This window comes from Ziziphus jujuba, chromosome 6 (genome assembly GCF_031755915.1).
Source record: "Ziziphus jujuba cultivar Dongzao chromosome 6, ASM3175591v1".
Taxonomy (NCBI): domain Eukaryota; kingdom Viridiplantae; phylum Streptophyta; class Magnoliopsida; order Rosales; family Rhamnaceae; genus Ziziphus; species Ziziphus jujuba.
In genome coordinates, this window is record NC_083384.1 from 14,979,630 (window position 1) to 14,997,793 (window position 18,164).

Below are 18,164 nucleotides of genomic sequence, written 5' to 3' on the forward strand. Positions count from 1 at the left end.
CCTTTTAATATATAGCTAGCATCTCTTTCAATTTGAGAGTAATTTTTCCTTTTTTTCAAATAAAACCTTTTATTCCCTTTGAAATGTTATTATTTTATTTTATTTATTTATTTTGTGCTACGATGACGTGTCATGACTCAACGACAATATCATTATCCCATTGTTTGGTCGGCAAGCTTGGTTTTTCCATGTCTCATAGTATTATTAACATGCGCTGTGCCTTAAAATAATAATAATAATAATAATAATAATAAAACACTTTTTTGAATCACTCACCAATTAGCAAAATCTTTTATAGGATAAATTTTCATCATTAATATCTTGCAAGAAATTTTATTAGTATCTTGGCTTTTAATTAAAGGGAAATGATTTATATAAACAATGAAAATGAGAAACTAATTTCACAATAAATGCGAGAATTGTCATAAAAGAATTCATTATCAAAATCACGCCCCAAAAAAAATAAAAAAATTTAATTTGTGTATTTAAATATCCATGTATACACGAGTTTAATTATTAAGATTGATTATTTCTACACTTTTATATAACTTTAATTTTGAATTTAATATTTATTTTTATATTCACATTTAAAACAATCTTTTCTTTTTTTTCCTAGTATTTTAATTTCTATGTAGTCATGTGGATATATAACGTATGTATATATATATATATATATATTTGCAGTAAACCATGTGGATATTAATGCATTCAATTTGGAAGTTTCCACATATATATATATATATAATATAGTTTTATATAAAGTACTGGATAAGATAAGTGTTGGGGTCTAGTCAAGAATTAGACAACACAAAACACCCCATCTGGTTACAAAGGCAGCTTTTCAGTTTGGATGCATTTGGTGAATCCGGGTCACACTTTACCACTTCTGCATTGATTTCCCCCACCCATTAATTCCGCTAATAAATCTTCCAAAATAAAAAACATAATTAAATTTTTTTTTTTTTGAAAGCATATATATATACAATTTCATTTTATTTTATTAAATTAAGATTAATTTTTTTATGATGATTGAATCATATTAAATATTAGAATTTAAATTTAAAAAATAATTAAATATAAATTTAATAACATACTAAAATTTTTCTATAAAAAACAAATTTTACTAAAATTCAATAATTAACAAATATAATTTTACATTTTAATCTTTAATGAACTTAAAGATTGAAAAAAAATAAAAAATCTCATGTTAATCATTGTATTGAAAATTTTGAATATGACTATATATATATATATATATATATATATAAAAAGTTTGAAAGACTACGGAATTATCATGTTCCATCAAAAAAGTTTGATATATTTGTATATACATAAAATTAGATTCTCATCTTGTCATTCTAATAGTTTTAAATTAAAAACTATTATAATATTCTATTAAATTTACTAAGATACTATATAGTTTCATTTTCTATTGGACGTTAGTGAATTACTATCAATAATTACAACGTCGATATCGAGCCACAATGTCAAGTAGAATAAATAATATTATATATATATATATATATATATATTTACAACTATACTTACAGCATGTTGATGATTTTACATTAAAATTTCCTTATTTGCTATTGAAATTATATGACCAATTTTTTAAAATGCTGATCTATATCGGTTTATATAGATTTAGTAGTCCAGTAAACTAATATAGATCACTAGTGATGTTGATGGTAAAATCTTAAGTCCATATGATGTTAATCTACTCTATATATGTATGTTTTTATTTTTTATTTTTTATTTTTTTATTTTTTTATGATATATTAAAGGGGGAGTGAAAAAGGAATTGGTAATAATGTACAAAGTGGGGAAAATTGTTAGAGAAGTTATTCTGAAATACATTAATGTTACAGGTAAAAAAAAAAATTCACCAAAATTTTAAAACTAAAAAATATAACATCTAACATCATTATTTATTAATGAATATAAATTAATAGTGTTTTATAACTATGAAAAAGTAAAAACAAATGAAATAATATCAATTCATTAATAATCAAAATTTTAATTAATACATTTGATAAATATGGAATTATGTTATGAAAGTGTGTTGACGAAGGAGAAGTGTTGTGGTTTGTCCAGTTGTAAACCACATAAAAGGTTGATGGTGTGTAGGTCCAAAAACAGGCCCATATGATTCAAAGAGACAAAGGCCAAGCAAGAGAGTACAAAATTTTGTTCAATCAAATTGGTGACTGTCTCATACTAAATTATGGGACTCAAAGCCCCACCTTTTTTTTTTTTTTTAAAATTTTAAATTTTTAACATAAAATGAAGAACATAAAAATGTACATACTATTCCACCTTTCACACCACCCCCAAAAAAAAAGAAAAAAAAAAAAAGAAAGGAAGGCCCACAAATTGGTTCCTATACTTATTGTGCCTGGGTTTCCTTCTCTTAATTACTGTTCACTTACCTTTCAGCAAAAGAGGGAAAAAAAATATAAATATATATATATATATATATATATATATATATTCATACTATTTCACACACTATATGGTATCGTATTAGAAATAATTTTGCTATGATAAACATAAATAAATATTTGACAGTAAGGGTCAGCAAACCTCTCCACAGAAATATAAAAGACTAAAAAAAAGATTTTGACTTTTTACAAAAACAAGATTGTAATTGGGTAGGCTGCCCACCGTGTCGTGGGCGTTGAGCCGTGTGCAACCATCGTATCTATATTAGAAATATTAAATTTTTATAAACCATGAAAAAAGTGATAATATAATAACCAGTATGTATAACATCTCAATAAATAATTAAAAAATTATTTAACCAAAAAAAAATTAAAAATTTATTGAAAAAAATAGCAACCATTATCATTTATTATGGCATCATGTATTTCTTTACAAATTTAAAGATAATTCCTCAGAAATTAAAGTGTAGGTTTTACTTACTAAGATATTTAATAAATATCATATTAGTTATTGAATAAATACATCTAATAGTAATATAAGTTTTTACCCTACTTGCTCATAAATTCTTATTGTTTATCAATCTTTATGTATGAGAAATTAAGGACAAGATGATTTGTTAAATATTTTTGGTTCATGAAACTTTCTTATGCATATGCAGTTTGGTAAAACATTTGGATAGTTTAGTAGTACAGCTTTTATATTCTCTTTAAGAAAGTAATAATAATAATACCCAACAAATTGAGTTTTTTTTTTTTCTTAATCATATACAATAATTCTTTACTTCTCTACTTAAGTATTTTGAACTTTTAATCTTCGAACTATAAATATAAATAATTTATCAATTAAATTAATTTTATTTAATTAAGTTGAATGGCGGTGATATAATTGTTTTTGTAATGGTTGTTTTTGCATCAAAGGATAAAAGTTCTGAAATTGTTTTCATGGTATATCTTTCATTTCTCTTATTTTTGCACTTTATATAGTTATTGATTTTTTTTTTGGCAGCAAAACTTTTAATCATAAAAAAATATTGCATTTTTCAGTTTGTTCCCCTTATTTCTGATATTAGTGGGAAACAATTTTTCTTTTCCACATAGAAAACCAAAAGCATAGACGTTAGTTGCTGTTTATAAAATTCGGGAGGTTTTGATGCCAAGAGGACTATAAGTACAAAAAGAGATACTCTCTTTTTTTTTTTTTTTTTTTTTTTTTTTTTTTTTTTCCTTTTTGGTCAAATATATTTCACTCTTTATTGAAAGTGCTTCAAGTGTCTTTTTGTTTGTACCATCCTATGGCACTGGAAGAAACTGTTGTATTAAATTTTATTTACCCATTCATTTATTTTTATTTAATTTATATTATTTTTAATTAACGATATGCTAAACAATTTTGTACTTATATTACATACATATATATATATATATAGGTTATAATATGTTATAGTAGAATTGTACGCCCATATTACTAAGTGGACGATTCCCAATTATACATGATAAATGATAAATGTGAAATTACTTGCTTTATCTCATTAGAAAAAATTTATCCAAGATGGTTTAAAAACAATATTACGTAATATGTTGTATAATAGTAAATTTCAGACAAAATCTTCTCAGATAAAAAAAATGAATACATATATATGATTTTATTTTGCTATTCGATATCATCTCTTCTATGTTAGAGTGTAAGCAATGATTTCTTTTTATACAATGGTATTTATGTGAAAATATCTTTAGATTACGTTTGATATACAGAATAATTTTTTTTTTAAATATGAATAATTATTCATGAAAATAAAAAATAGAAAAATAAATGATAATTCCTATTTATATATTTAGTAAAAATATTAATTTAAAATCAAAATTTAATATTTATTCAAAAATATTCAAATTTGATAAAAATAAATTAAATTTTAAATTTATTTATATATTTTTAGTATGTGATAATAAATGTAAATTTAAACAAGATAAACATATTTTAAAATTTATATAAATTAAAACATAAAAATAGAAATTATTAGATTTTAAAAAATAATTTGTACTCTTTCAAGTGGAGATATATCTATTTCTATAGAATAACTATTATTAAATTAAAAAACTTATCGAATAAAAAAAAAAAAACTAAATATATGAAATAGAAATTCTATTATTATATTTATTTTATAAACAAAATATATTCTTAACTTTTTAAATTGATAATATATAAACATAATTATTTAAAATTACTTAATATAACAAGTTTAATACAACATATAATCTAATAACTTTAAATGATCAAACCTACTTGGACTCTTTTTCACATGAGATAGAAAATTGCCATTTTTGTTTGTTTGTTTGTTTTATTTTTATTTTATTTTTGCCTTTAAGTCATTTGAAGTTGTTTCCTAATTAAGCGAAATAAATTTCCCTCACCTAACCGTTTTTTATGCTACCTCATTTCATTACCTAACCATTCCATATACTTAAAAGATGTGGCAATAAATACTTAAGGCAAATTGTTACCAAAAAATAAAAAAAATAAAAAAAATTCCTTAAGGCAAACTGATACCCTCCTCCGTCCAAGAAAAATATATATATTCCTTCCATTTCATTTAAATGGAGAGTATCCAGATCCTTATTCATAACCCTGTGATACAAATTTCCTGTGAAATAAACAGAACTAGCTATAATCATAAATAATCTACACCAACACAAATGACAAATCTATATAAGCTGAGGAAAAATAATTAAAAATAAAAAACTCATTTCTAAGGCTCACAACCCATTGCTCTCTTTTTACTTCCAGAAACATTTCCAGCATTCCTTGGTGCTATATTGTCAGCTCTCATCCTCATCGTTAGACTTGCTGTTTCCGTCGGTGTCGCTGCCAACCCAATATTGCTTTACTGCAACCAATATCTTCTCCGGTACTAGGGGTCCATCCTCATGATCCAACAATTTTGTATCCCATCTCATACCAGAAGCAATTTTCTTAACCTTAACCATGACATCGACTTCATCACGAAGGATGACTGTCCCTTCAGGTCGTAAGATTCTATCCATCTCTAGGAGGATGTCTTCCAGATTGCACCTGCTTAATCGTTAATTACCATAATACTTAATCACGAACCGGGGGAGCTGAAAAAGATTTTACTTTTCTTTAATGAAGTGGATAATAGAACATGAGAAGAAGTAGATGAAGCTTACCTGTTTTGGTACAAGCTGAACACACCGCTACCATGAATGAGGTCATATGTCCTTGGATATGTAGAGACGCCTTCACACCTGAAAAGCAGACGGCAATTAAAAAATGCCCTTAGACTCGAAATCAGCAACTATCAGTTCAAGATGAAAAATTTACAGTTTTGTCACTCAATAAATGGTGTACATTGAACTAACGGCGAACAACTTGACATTGTTTTTTTACATTGTCCTACACAGTGTGGTCGAGAAGACAAAAAAACCTTTGCAACAATATGAGAGAGAGAGAGAGATGAATAGGGGCATACCAGTCATGATACATGCCAATTAGACCTCTCTCATAAATAACACCTAGAGTGTTTTCAGCAATTGTAGGTACAACATTCATCACCCAAGATTTTTGTGATTCGAGTGCAGCTGCAAACCCTCCTAGGCCGGCATTCATATCCATCCCATTGCGATATCTTGTAGTGCCAATCAATTTGTTAATTCTTTTGTAAGCATTCACACGCTTTTTCCAAAGTTTACTGTCCTCTTGGTAAGTTTTGGTTGTAACACCCGAAACAAGTCCCTTGGATATTCGAGGAGGGACTGCATAAAGTCTAGCTGGGAACTTCTCCAACTCTCCTCCCGCTACTTCATTTGCATTGGTTACCTCAGGGAGAGGAGTTATGCATGCTTCCATTTTCTTGTACCTAATGTAGATCACAATATATATATATATATATATATATGAATTAGGATGGCAGTTAAAATGAAGTGGGAAAAAAAATTCAAGAAAATAAAGGAAATTGAAAGAAATGCCTTCGACAATTGAAATTGATCTGACATACAGATGAAACAATGTTTCTTATGAGGGAAGGATGTAAATGAACTTCACGAAGTTAAATGGAGGAAGTCCGAAACTGTATAATCATACAGTTGAAACCTATGTGATCACACGACTGGGAAAAGACTTACCATTGGTTAATATATAAATGATTTTGGAACCATAAATTATAAATCTCTACTGACATCAATGCATACTGGATAAAAATATTTCCAACTGTTTAAAGCCGATTCCTAAACTACATTGTTTCAGGTTTCTCTGTATGTTTTTTCATTTTCAATAAAAGATTTGAAATAGAGAGTTTCTCTTGACAATATTTGGATTTTTTTCCAGAATTTAATCTTGTTTTTCTAAAAATAATTTTGAAAATTAGATTGTTTTACTGCCTTCTGTTCTCAGTTTCTAAAAAGTCCCAAAAACTACTTTGACCAATTAAGTTGGGTTTTAATCTTGGCTAGCATAAGTCATAGATATAAGCATTTTCATCACATTAAGACTTTATAGATGGAAGAGCAAACATATGCAAATAACCATTCTAAACCTCTAATGCTTCAAAATTGAATTATGGAAACTAAAAATACACAATAGATAAGCAAAATCGTGGGTTCTAGGAACTTACCAGACATCATCGGCATTCTCTGTTGCACATGTATCGACAGACTTTCTTCTGCAGGATTTTGCATTTATTTTCTTCCTCCAGATAGCAATATCTCCCTTCTCATACTTTTTCTCCCAACAAAGAAGCTCAGCTATTTCTTCAATCTTTCTTTGCTCTGCATTGAGATCCGCCTTAGTTCTATTCCATGTTTTATAGTAAGTTTTCCAATTGATTGGAGGGCCAGACAAGATCCAGAATCCACCGGGCCTAAGAACTCGATCCACTTCCATCAAGTACATACCATCTGAAGACAATTTCAAAAGTAAAATGTAATTAGTTTAAGCAGAGGCTTCTATTTTGTAAAATTATATACTGCCACTGCAGTGAAATTTGATCAAAGATATAATAGAAAAGACAAAATAGAATTTGTATTTACAGCAGTCATCCAATTCTCTATGTCATTAAATTTGAATGTTTAAGTTTTTGAATACAGTTTCAATGATACAACTATTTCATCTTGAAACATAGAAATCAAAAAATGATTTTCTCACATAGACCTTAGATACTTCGTGCACTTACCATTTGAAGTCCATGGAATTAAACATCGAGAGCACTGAGCCATATCAAAGGCTCTTGAAGGATATGGAAGATGTATTGATCCAAGAACACCAATAATTGCAGGTACACCTCGCTCCAATGCAAACTGTACTTGTGCTTCATGATTGTCACGTGGTGCAAAAGACATAGCTATTGCATTTCTCTTCAGCAAGTATGCACCCCAGCTTGCAACCTATATTACTTTCAGTAATTAGTCAAACAAATCATGAATGGATGAAAAGAGTCATCAATTGTAGTAAATCAGAAGAATAGGAAATTCCAGGTATTTGAGGAAAAAGAATGAGATAAAGCCCCATCCTAAAATTAATGTCTTGCATCTTTCTAATTCGACAGCTCTCTATGATATAATTTACACACAAATTGGCTGTACGTTACTATCTCAAAAAGATGAAGCTATTAGCAGGTGAATCCAACTATTCATTTCAAGCCAAAATAATACACTTTAAGATTAATTGCGGGTTTCATACTATATATTGACGATTGCAGGCACTTTTTATGCTTTCTAACTTGGCAGGTTTTGAAGTTGCTAAATTTCTTAACAAATGTCTTGATATGGAAAACCATATTTTCTTAGGGAATGACATAAAGAACTGAAGTTGAGATACTCAAAGTGAATGCAGACAACTTACTGAGTGGATAATATATATATATGAAATAGCCAATAATAATAAAGTAAAGAATTAAGTTATGAGCTATGATTTCTATGTACTAACAAAAATGAATAACGACAAGCATGCATAAGCATATTCAAAACTACATACATACATACATGCAAACAAATACAAAAGAATGTTTCGAATGATCAACATACTCCGCAACCAGTATCCAGTGCTGTTCTGACAGAGCCATCTGCAATTGGAATAACTGATGCAAGTTCATCAATATATTTATCAGCACCTTGAGGAAACATTGTTCCGCCACCTGGAAATTTGAATACATTTCCCTGAAACTGCACCCAGTTCTGCACAGCCTTCTCAACTGTCAGGCTTTTGTATGGAACATTAGCATAGTAGACATAGTCACGGCTTTTAGGCCAGGGGAATGGAGTAGTGTACCCTTTGGGTGCAGGAATAAGACAATGCAATTTTTCCTCTTCTGGAGGGCAATGCCTTTCCCTATATATCATATTTTCCCTAGGAAATGTCATAGCTCGGTCTTGTTCTTGGCAAGGAGTATAATCAGTATACTTGGTATCACAAGGCTTGAAAACTTTGGCTTTTGGTTCAGAAGGTTCAATAATTCCAACATCATTGTGATGAGTTTCAAAGTTCAAATTATTTAATATACTGCAATCTGCCTGATTGGTTATTTTGTATGCTATGCTATCTCCTTTACCCGAACCACTCCTTTGCCATGCTCCAAGAATGTAAAAGAAGCAGCACAGACCAATAACAGCAAATATAGACAATGGACTTCGACCTCTGTTTCCTGAATTATGCTTAGAACCCATGATATATATAGTTGAGATTTCCTTCAAACCTATAGTAATGAGAAACAAACATAGATCATTAATGGTTTAGAGATCAAAACACAAAAGAAAACATATTTGAAATAGACAACTAATTTTTTGTTTCCAATTTTTATGGCAGTTAAGCATTCACATTCACACAATGAGTTAGTAGTTACCATTCAAGAGGTCTAAATAAACAAGGAGATATTGATACATAATATAGGTATATCTTGATAACATGATCCTAGTTAAGAATAATGCACCTTCCCATCATGTTTCCATATTTTTTACATCAGGAAGTGATAAATAAAAAACAACATAATTTCTTTTGGACAAACTCCGAATACGAGAAATTTCTGGCGCTTATACTTTCAACAAGTGTTATTTAATTTTTTTTTATGTTTCCACATAAATCAGTAGTATTCATATAAACGAAGGATGCTAAACCATGATTTTAAAACAAGCTATTATGCTAACATGGCGAATACAGAGTGTCTTTTCATTTTTGCTGGCTGACAAAGCTAAAAAACTTCAGAAAAAAATAGGAACAATTTTTCTTTTTTAAAAAAAAAAAAAAAAATCAGAATTGGATTCATAGCAATAATTACGACATTAAAAAATTTCAAAAATTAACTCATCTGATTGCTGAATTTTCAACACTGTAATAGCAGAAACATCTTAAGGACTAAAAGTTTTACCCTTTATATATAACCTTCATGAGAAAACATAGAGGATAGCTAGAAAGGATTCGGCCAAGGACAACCAGGGAAACACCAAAACATTAGATTGAAGAAAGATAAAGGAACCAACCAAATACACTTCCCAAGAAAATAAATAATAGAAATCCAGATGGAAAATATGAATACCAGATTAGAGCTCGCAAGAAGAACCAAAAAAAGAAAAGAAAAGAGAATCGAAATTAAAATTGGACTACATGCAGTGGCAAGCAGAATTAGGTTGGTGCAAGCATACTATGACTACCATGAGAACTGGGATCAAACCCCATACCCTTTTTCATGGCCCTTAATGGACACGCACAATTAAAAGGATTTGCATCAAATCCATAGATGTTCTCACTCTTAGCAGTAATTGTCACAATATATATAAATATATATAATCATATTTTTCAAGGAAGTAAAACAATATTGCTCTAATAAGTAACAACGAACACCATAGCACCGGAAATCAGATGCAAAGTTGCGTTTTGCAAAATTTTTTTTTTCTCAACTTGAGAGCAGAGTCTTACACTTCCATTACCCAACAAAAGCTGCATTAAATCCAACTACCACAAATCAAGCTCATCGCTTGGCTCTTAAACTCTTGGAAAAATCTGAATCCAGATTGGATAAACCAACAAGTTCTATCACAGAAACTTCTTTAAGTAAGAACAGCTGAAAAATAAAATAGACCCCGAACCGAACAAGCAAAAGACAAACTAAACAAATCAGTCTTTTTGTTACACTTATATATATATATACACCAAAGATCCATACTTTATCAAAGAAAAGCAAAGTACATGCATTGATCTTCTTCTACCAAGCAAAGAAAAATGAAACTATTACACAAAAATGGGAAATTATTGGGAATGAAGTAGTCAAAAATAGAGTGAGAGATCAGAAGAGGACCTCGAAAAGGAAGCGAGAAAGAGCGAGAGAGCCCTTCAATTGCCTCAAGAGGTTGATAATTGAAGTGGGTATTTTAGAAACTGAAGCTATCTCTCTCTCTCTCCCCCCCTCTTAGATCACACATTAGCACGTAAGAGAGACGGCATTGGAGAGAGAAGAGACTGTGTGGAAACAATGAGGTTTTTTCACTTTAAGACCGTGGAGGAGGCGCACTTTAAGACCATGGTCATTATCAGTGTTACTGTTTGGTCTTTGTTTTTATTATTAATTATTATTGTTATCCAACCGACAATCACCATGTTCTTCTACTAACACACCTTGATTACAATTCTGCATCTAAAAAGGCCTGCTTGAAAGCTGAAGTTATTTACCCCCCACACAACTTAAATTAATCCAGGTTTCTTTTTTTTTTTTTTTTTTTTTTTTTCTTTTTTTTTTTTTCTTTGGTAAAAAACTTAAATTGATCCAGTTTTTTTGTCTTTCTCTTTTTTGTTTTGTTTTTTTTTGTTTTTAAGAAGTACTTAAATTAATCCAGTTGTTAACACAGAAGTCATAAAAGTAGAAAGATCCAAGATTGCATAGAAATTTGCGCCCCTTAAATTAGTGATGAGAGAACTTGTTCACCTTCTAATTTTATTTTATTTTTTTGAATAAAAATTGGATCAGCCAATTATTCAATTCATTTGGTACACTGTTTTTCTTTTCTTTTCTTTTTTTATTAAAAAATGATCTACAAATTTTATATGAGAAAATACTCCTGACAATAGAAATTTTCATTTATAATAAGTTTTTTTTTTTTTTTTTTTTTTTTTTTCCTCCGGAGGGGAATCATGGTTCATCAATGTTATTGATGTCTTGAGGGGATTAAGTCAGACATTAGTTGAAGCTTAACTAGATATTTGGTGGTACAAACGAATCAACTTTTGTCCGAGAAAAATGGAAATTAAAGACAAATAAGAAAAATTAAAAAAAAAAGCATGACATTAATAAAAGAAAAGTGGAAAAAACAGAAGATGCTAATGTGAATTCATTAATATTACCAACAAAAACAGAAAAAAAAAAAAAAGGAAGGAAAAGAGAATTCATTAATTTATACATGCCTCATTTAGCCTTCAAGATAAAATATTTATTAATGTTTTAATTCTCAAACAGATATTAGGATCATATCCAATTAGATATAAAGATATATATGATCAAAAATTTAAAATAAAAATAAAAATAAAAACTGTCCTCGTATGATTATATCTGCATCAATATCAATTATATGATTAATAAAATATTTTTATTACTATTAATTACTTTTGTTTAAAGAGTAAATATTTTCATCGACATAGAATTTCAAGGATATCTTATAATCCAACCATAAAAATTATTACCAAAAAAAAAAAAAAAAAATCCCACTATAAAAATGAAAGACGGTCACAACAATACATCAAGACACCATGGACCATAGCCTTCTACGTGATATTTCATTTGAGGTAGGTATGGCAAATTTATGGCACTCCCATAAAAAATTAAACTTCAACCATAAACAGAGATTTCAAGGGCCATACTGGCAACATGGTTCACCATTTTTTGCTTTCAATAATTGCACCGTTTCATTCATTTCTAACTTCCTTTGCTACTTTTTTATTTATCTCTTTCACTTATTATTTTTCACTTTTTCTGTAATGGGCTTTTGGAGAAAGACAAACCAAAACCATAAATCATTAAGATATATTATTTTATAACATACAAAATTTAGGTACAAGGACTAAATAGAAAACATTCACCAAAAAAAGAAAGGACCAGATAGAAAACAACAAACAACAAGAACTGTATTTCATATGATATGACAATCTCTGTCTAAAATTACAAGGCCACTTGAGTGGTAAGCGGAAGGACTAGCAGCAAGCAGACAACAAAAATATACAAACATATCAACAGATTTCTCAATTTATACATCAAACTCATTGAAATTAAGTTTGTCTCAATTTATACATCAAGCTCATTGAAATCAAGTTTTATGTATCAGAAACCAACTTCTCGTACATCAGATATTTTGATCAAACTAAATCTCTCCCCCATTAATCTTTTTGTTCAATCCGCTTTAAATGCAATAGGATAGACTAAACGATGCTAATCTCCTTCGCCAGGATCAAAGTTGCTTTGTCCGATGGCATTAAGCAGAAACTGTCTAGGTGACTTTTCCATGTGGAAAATGTCCCCAAGTCAGAAAATCAGTTCCCCAGGCTCTGCATAAACATCTAGTTTCATCAATAAAATAATATAAATTGGGGTCACATTCAATAAATTAAAAGGGCAACAAAATTAAATACCACATAACAGAATCATATAATCAAATCGTTCATGATGTGATGCAACAAACAAAACTATGAAACAAAAATTGATAAAATGACCAACTAACCAGTCTTCAATCTGTAGTTTTGTTGACTAGAATTTGCCTTCATGCCCTCACTAGACTTCGACTTGGTTGCATCATCGTTTTTTCTTGTCTTCGCAGGGCTCAAAAAGCCTTCAACTGTATTAATTTGAAAGAAAATGTAAAGTTAAAGCTCAAGATAAGTTTGAGCAGTATCTTTGAAAGATCCATTCTCCTAGGTGTACATAACTGACAAAACTTAGTATACTGGCACGCATTGTTCAGAAAATTAAAGATATGGTAGGAAACCGAGATGCTATTAGAAGGCAGCAAATGAATTTGTTTGCATCACCAGAAGCATACAGATGCTCTTTATTGGATAATGCTTAAAAAGGCAATTTACCCAATTTAACTTCCTTGGGAGACCCTATCACAAATTTTGAGTCTGGCAATAACCACTTCTAAGTTAAAACAATGATAAATGCCTGGTAAGATTATGCAAAACAATGATTACTGCCTGGTAAGATTATGCCAACGTTGAAATCCTGGCTACAACATTTAATAAACCATCATACCTTGCCATTCCCACACCACTTTTGGTTCTCCTTTCACCAGTTTGGGATAACGATCTACACGTGAATCTTCCTGAACTAACTCCTCTACCTGTTCACATAGTGAATGGAAGTTAAAACCAAAACTCATATACTAGAACTATTTATTTATTTCTTTAATTATACAACTTTAATTAGTTAGGAAAACTAGCAATTATATAAAAACTAACTCTTGGTCCCCACAAACTTGGCTAGCATAGGCATTAATATGCTCTTGACATTTTTTTGTCAGATATAACCATTAAAAATAAATAAATAAATAAATAAATAAACATCAACTTCAGAAACCAAGTAATGAGCTTAATGTGCCATTTTGGAGCAATTTGATTTTAAGGGACTAAAAAACAGAGAAGTAAGGCTTAAATGGGTTCCGTGAACTGAATGGCAGATGATAAAGATTGACAGAGAAAATTCAAGTTTGAAAGAGTTGAATTCATCAATACTTCCTTTGAGAAGGTAGACATTTGATAGGGAACACATACAAAAGAGGAAGTTGGACTTTAAGTCATACTTGTCTAATAACAATCATAAATATTTTAAGCCCAGATGGAAATTTTTTATACATCTAAATTTAATAATGAAATCAGTGGCCACCCAACGGTAAATCCCTTTCATATAAAGCAGATGGAAAAACAAGAAAAAAAATTATAATAAGCAGACACATATAGGTAATATCCTTTCATAGTAAGGTTTTGCTAATATCAGTGTAAGGCTTACAGGAATTCTAGCTGTACTGGTATGGCATAAAAGGTCATGAGCGTTATGGGCCAACAGTGAATAACTATGCTAGGTACAAAAGTACCCAGGTCCATGCATCAAACATAACAATCAAAACCAGATTTTCATGTATTTGAACAATCAAAATAGAGATTTATAACTGCTTCCAGTAAAAATGCTGAATTCAATGTCATATAACAACATTAACTTGTTTATCTCACAAAACAATGGCAACTTACAAAATACTTAATTTAAAAGCAATTAGCTCCACTCCAGTGTACTTACTTTGAATTCTGATATCTAATATAGACTAAGGAAGATAAGTAAGCATGAGTAAAACAACAACTGAATTTGAATCTATATATGATAACATCCAATTAAGAGATAACAACACCTGTTTCCATAATGCATGGTTCTTCCTCTCTTTTGGTGAAAGAAGATGATCTCGCAATCTAGAAGCAACAACCCATGATTCACATTCTCCCTCTCCTCTCTTTGACATCAAAGCATTCTCCTCAAGTATTTCACAAACCTATAACACAACAGCAATCAGTTATATTTTTTTGACGAGGAGCAATTTTTTTCAATAAAATAAATAATGTCAGAAATATGCTCAGAAAAATGGGTGAAAGTAATGCTGCTAATAACTCTCTAAATCAGATGATGAGACCAAATAAATGATAGGTGCTGTAAGAACATAAGTTTCAATGACTAATAAGCCATGGTATACAAAAGTCCTTGTTACCTGTCGATAAAGCTCCTCAACTCTGGTTGAAAGATATTGCCTCTGACGGACTTTCCAGAGTAATAATGTGCACCCCACAAGCTGTAGATCTTAACACTGTCAACAAGTGTCAACATGTTGATACTTGATACTAAAATATAAGCACTGAAAGTCTGCCTTTTAGAATGGAATACCAGTGCACAAACTGGCAAAATAAGTATTGCATTTTTGGAGATCAACTGATATAAATGGCAGGAAAATGGTTTGTACTGTTCAGCTAGCACGTCCGGACACTTTATCTCTTTGAACCTATACATACATAAATTTAAAAATAAGATTTATGATAATCCAGAGAACATGCTTCTATTATCAAATCAAAGACTCCAACATGGTATAGCATACCCGTGAGGGTTTGTCCTTGACTCCAATACTTTGCCAATAATCTCCATTGTCTTTCGTTTTATATGGATATTAACGGCATTGTCTGAGCCAACATGCTCCATCAGCTTGTGCCCATCTAAATCATTCCATATATCATTCTCTGGAACCTGAAAAACAGCGTATAATTGAGATCGAAACACAAATCAGCACCATTGCATTTAATGCCAAACATTAATATCCATATAGAGGGCTCCAACAGTTTACAAACCCAAATTTTTCCAGTTCCATCACACAAATATTGAGCATTTGCTTCACAAAGATGAAGTTCTATCCACTCTGACTGCAATGCATTACAGATAAACATTAATTAGAAAACACACAAATAAGATACGAAAGGATAAAACTTGCATTTTTGTATCCCACAATATAGACGAATAAGATTTCTGAGAACCCACTAGTTTCTTAGCTGTTTTAATAATCTCTCCATCTTCAATGCATAGCTTCCCGTGCTTCCTGTAGCCATGATCACACTCCAATTTGCCTTCATAACAGTGCCCATTGCTTGGACAAGGCTCACAAAAATCTATGATGGAAAAGACATTGGCTTAGAATTAATATCAATACATTAAATGAGTATCAATCTGAAATATAGCAATCCTCAGAATGCCTTTCTTCCTCCCACACGAGGTTATATAATAATTGGACTACCATGATACTCAATAACCATCATCTAAACCACGAACTTCCATGGTCATTCAAGAAAATAATGAAAAAAAGGAAAGTTTGAAAACAGGGTTTTTTGTTCTATATATAACAATGTATCTAATTCAAACCATTTTGTTGGATTGAGGGGAAAAAGAAAAGGAAAAAACTTCTTATTAACAGGTTACATACCATTACATAAAGGCAGGTATATATAGAGCAACAAATCGCTATAAGAACTTCACAAGCACTAAGTTTGACTAATATTTTTATAACTAACAAAACAAAAATAAAATTACATCACTTTTTTCCACGAACTCACCAAAGAAGTGCCAAAAAATAAAACAAAGGAAAAAAATCAAAATTTTTTTTTTTCCAAAATATATTTTCAGAGGTTCTTCAATGATGGAAGAAAGAAAGACCCACCATAGAGCGAGTCCAGAGAATCGACGACGGTGGTATCACAGAAGGGCTTGGATTCGCGATTGAGGAGAAAAGTTGCGAAGAAATTGCATGCTAAGGTGACTGAAGTTGCGATGGCGAGCACAGCTATGAGTCTGAGGAAATCGTCCTTCGAAGGGAAGAAATTCTGGGGCGGTTCCAAAATTGATTTCAGCGATGATGAAGAAGAGGGAACCGAATCGCTACTACAACCACCATTGGGTTTGGGTTTGGGTTTTGGGCGCTTCTTTGGGGTGGCAGAGGCAGACATTGGTTTCAATTCTCTCCCTCGCACTGTTTTGAATTTCTTCAAGCTTACGACTTTCTCGGTGAAAATTGTGAAAACTGAAAAAAAAAAATTATATATATATATATATATATACATATATATATTATAGAAATAAATAGCGGCTATCTATTTTCTAATAAAAATTTTCCGATTGAAGGGATTCATGCTTAAGTACTTAGGTTTCGTTTAGGGGTGTATTAAATTAAAAATTTGATGGATTTAAAAAGATTTTAAAAGTTAAAATGTATTTATTAAAATTTTTATAAAATTTATTAAAATGTTGGATATTTTATTCAAAATTTTATGGAATCTATATAAATTTGGTATATTTAATTATAATTTTTTTAAAGTCTATAAAAATTTATGGTTATTTAAAAAGTTATGAACTTAACATGATTTATAAATTGATTGAATTAATTAGATTTTGAAATGTTAGGCATAAATATTCAAGCTTTCACAAATCTAGTTTTCACCTCACAAATTTTACTAGATGCCATTCCAAAGAGGAAACTCATGCTCAAGTAGGTGTTTTTTTTTGTTTTTTTCCAATGTTAAAGCATACATACAATTGAAATTAGAGGATTTCTAGCGTAATATCAATTTTTGTAACAAATTGTTTCGTCAAATAATTTGATTTGTTTATAATCATTGTTGAATTAGGAATAAACTTTTTTTTTTTTTTTTTTTTTGGGGTAATGGTAGAATCAGGAATAAGCTAATATACTTTATTTTTTTCTTTTCTTTTCTTTTTTTTTTTTGGCTAGAATTGAGAATCCATTGAAACCAAAAAAAAAAAAAAAAAGGCCATACAACAGTCTTAATGCAGGAGGCTTCCTCATATAAACTCTTTTGGATCATATACTCAACACAAAAAGATGGCATCCAGTTTGGGTCTACTGGACCTACAACAAAGTGAGCTGCTACCCAATTGGCAAATACTTTGGGCCGATCAGTTACATAACCTAGAGGCCCAAACAAACTTAACACTAAGAAAATTTACACTGAATTGCAAAGCTTTGTTGAAATGGAAATTGGAAGCGCAGTGATCTACTTTGTATACTTTATATTCTTTAGAATGGTAGAATTAGGAATATGCTAATATACTTTAAGAGTATGAAGTGCCAACACTATTGTGGTTTTCTCCATGTGAGAATGTTTCTAACTCAAGGTTAGTTGTTACACTTACAGCGATTTTCTGG

The 18,164-nt window shown here is 30.1% G+C and overlaps 2 protein-coding genes across 4 annotated transcripts; both read right to left on the reverse strand.

Moving 5' to 3' along the window:
* Positions 1–4,995: 4,995 nt before the first annotated feature.
* Positions 4,996–10,924, reverse strand: LOC107430477 (probable methyltransferase PMT14). Of its 2 annotated transcripts, XM_048463726.2 has the most exons (8): positions 10,739–10,924; positions 9,812–9,850; positions 8,475–9,142; positions 7,625–7,835; positions 7,067–7,349; positions 5,927–6,313; positions 5,625–5,702; positions 4,996–5,508 (listed from the first exon to the last, which is right to left on the reverse strand). In XM_048463726.2, the coding sequence occupies exons 3-8, from the start codon at positions 9,111–9,113 to the stop codon at positions 5,256–5,258; spliced, it is 1,851 nt and encodes a 616-aa protein (XP_048319683.2). In that variant the 5' UTR covers positions 9,114–9,142; positions 9,812–9,850; positions 10,739–10,924; the 3' UTR covers positions 4,996–5,255. The 2 variants fall into 2 exon arrangements, with proteins under 2 accessions (XP_048319683.2, XP_015896803.3); XM_016041317.4 differs by lacking the exon at positions 9,812–9,850 and having other exon boundaries at positions 10,739–10,923.
* Positions 10,925–12,532: 1,608 nt separating this feature from the next.
* On the reverse strand, positions 12,533–17,029 carry LOC107430442 (uncharacterized). 2 transcript variants are annotated; one of them, XM_016041274.4, is made up of 10 exons: positions 16,662–17,029; positions 15,989–16,116; positions 15,802–15,873; positions 15,555–15,700; positions 15,347–15,461; positions 15,174–15,254; positions 14,823–14,960; positions 13,676–13,763; positions 13,146–13,259; positions 12,533–12,972 (listed from the first exon to the last, which is right to left on the reverse strand). In XM_016041274.4, the coding sequence occupies exons 1-10, from the start codon at positions 16,945–16,947 to the stop codon at positions 12,950–12,952; spliced, it is 1,191 nt and encodes a 396-aa protein (XP_015896760.3). In that variant the 5' UTR covers positions 16,948–17,029; the 3' UTR covers positions 12,533–12,949. The 2 variants fall into 2 exon arrangements, with proteins under 2 accessions (XP_015896760.3, XP_024934629.3); XM_025078861.3 differs by having other exon boundaries at positions 12,533–12,984.
* Positions 17,030–18,164: the final 1,135 nt, after the last annotated feature.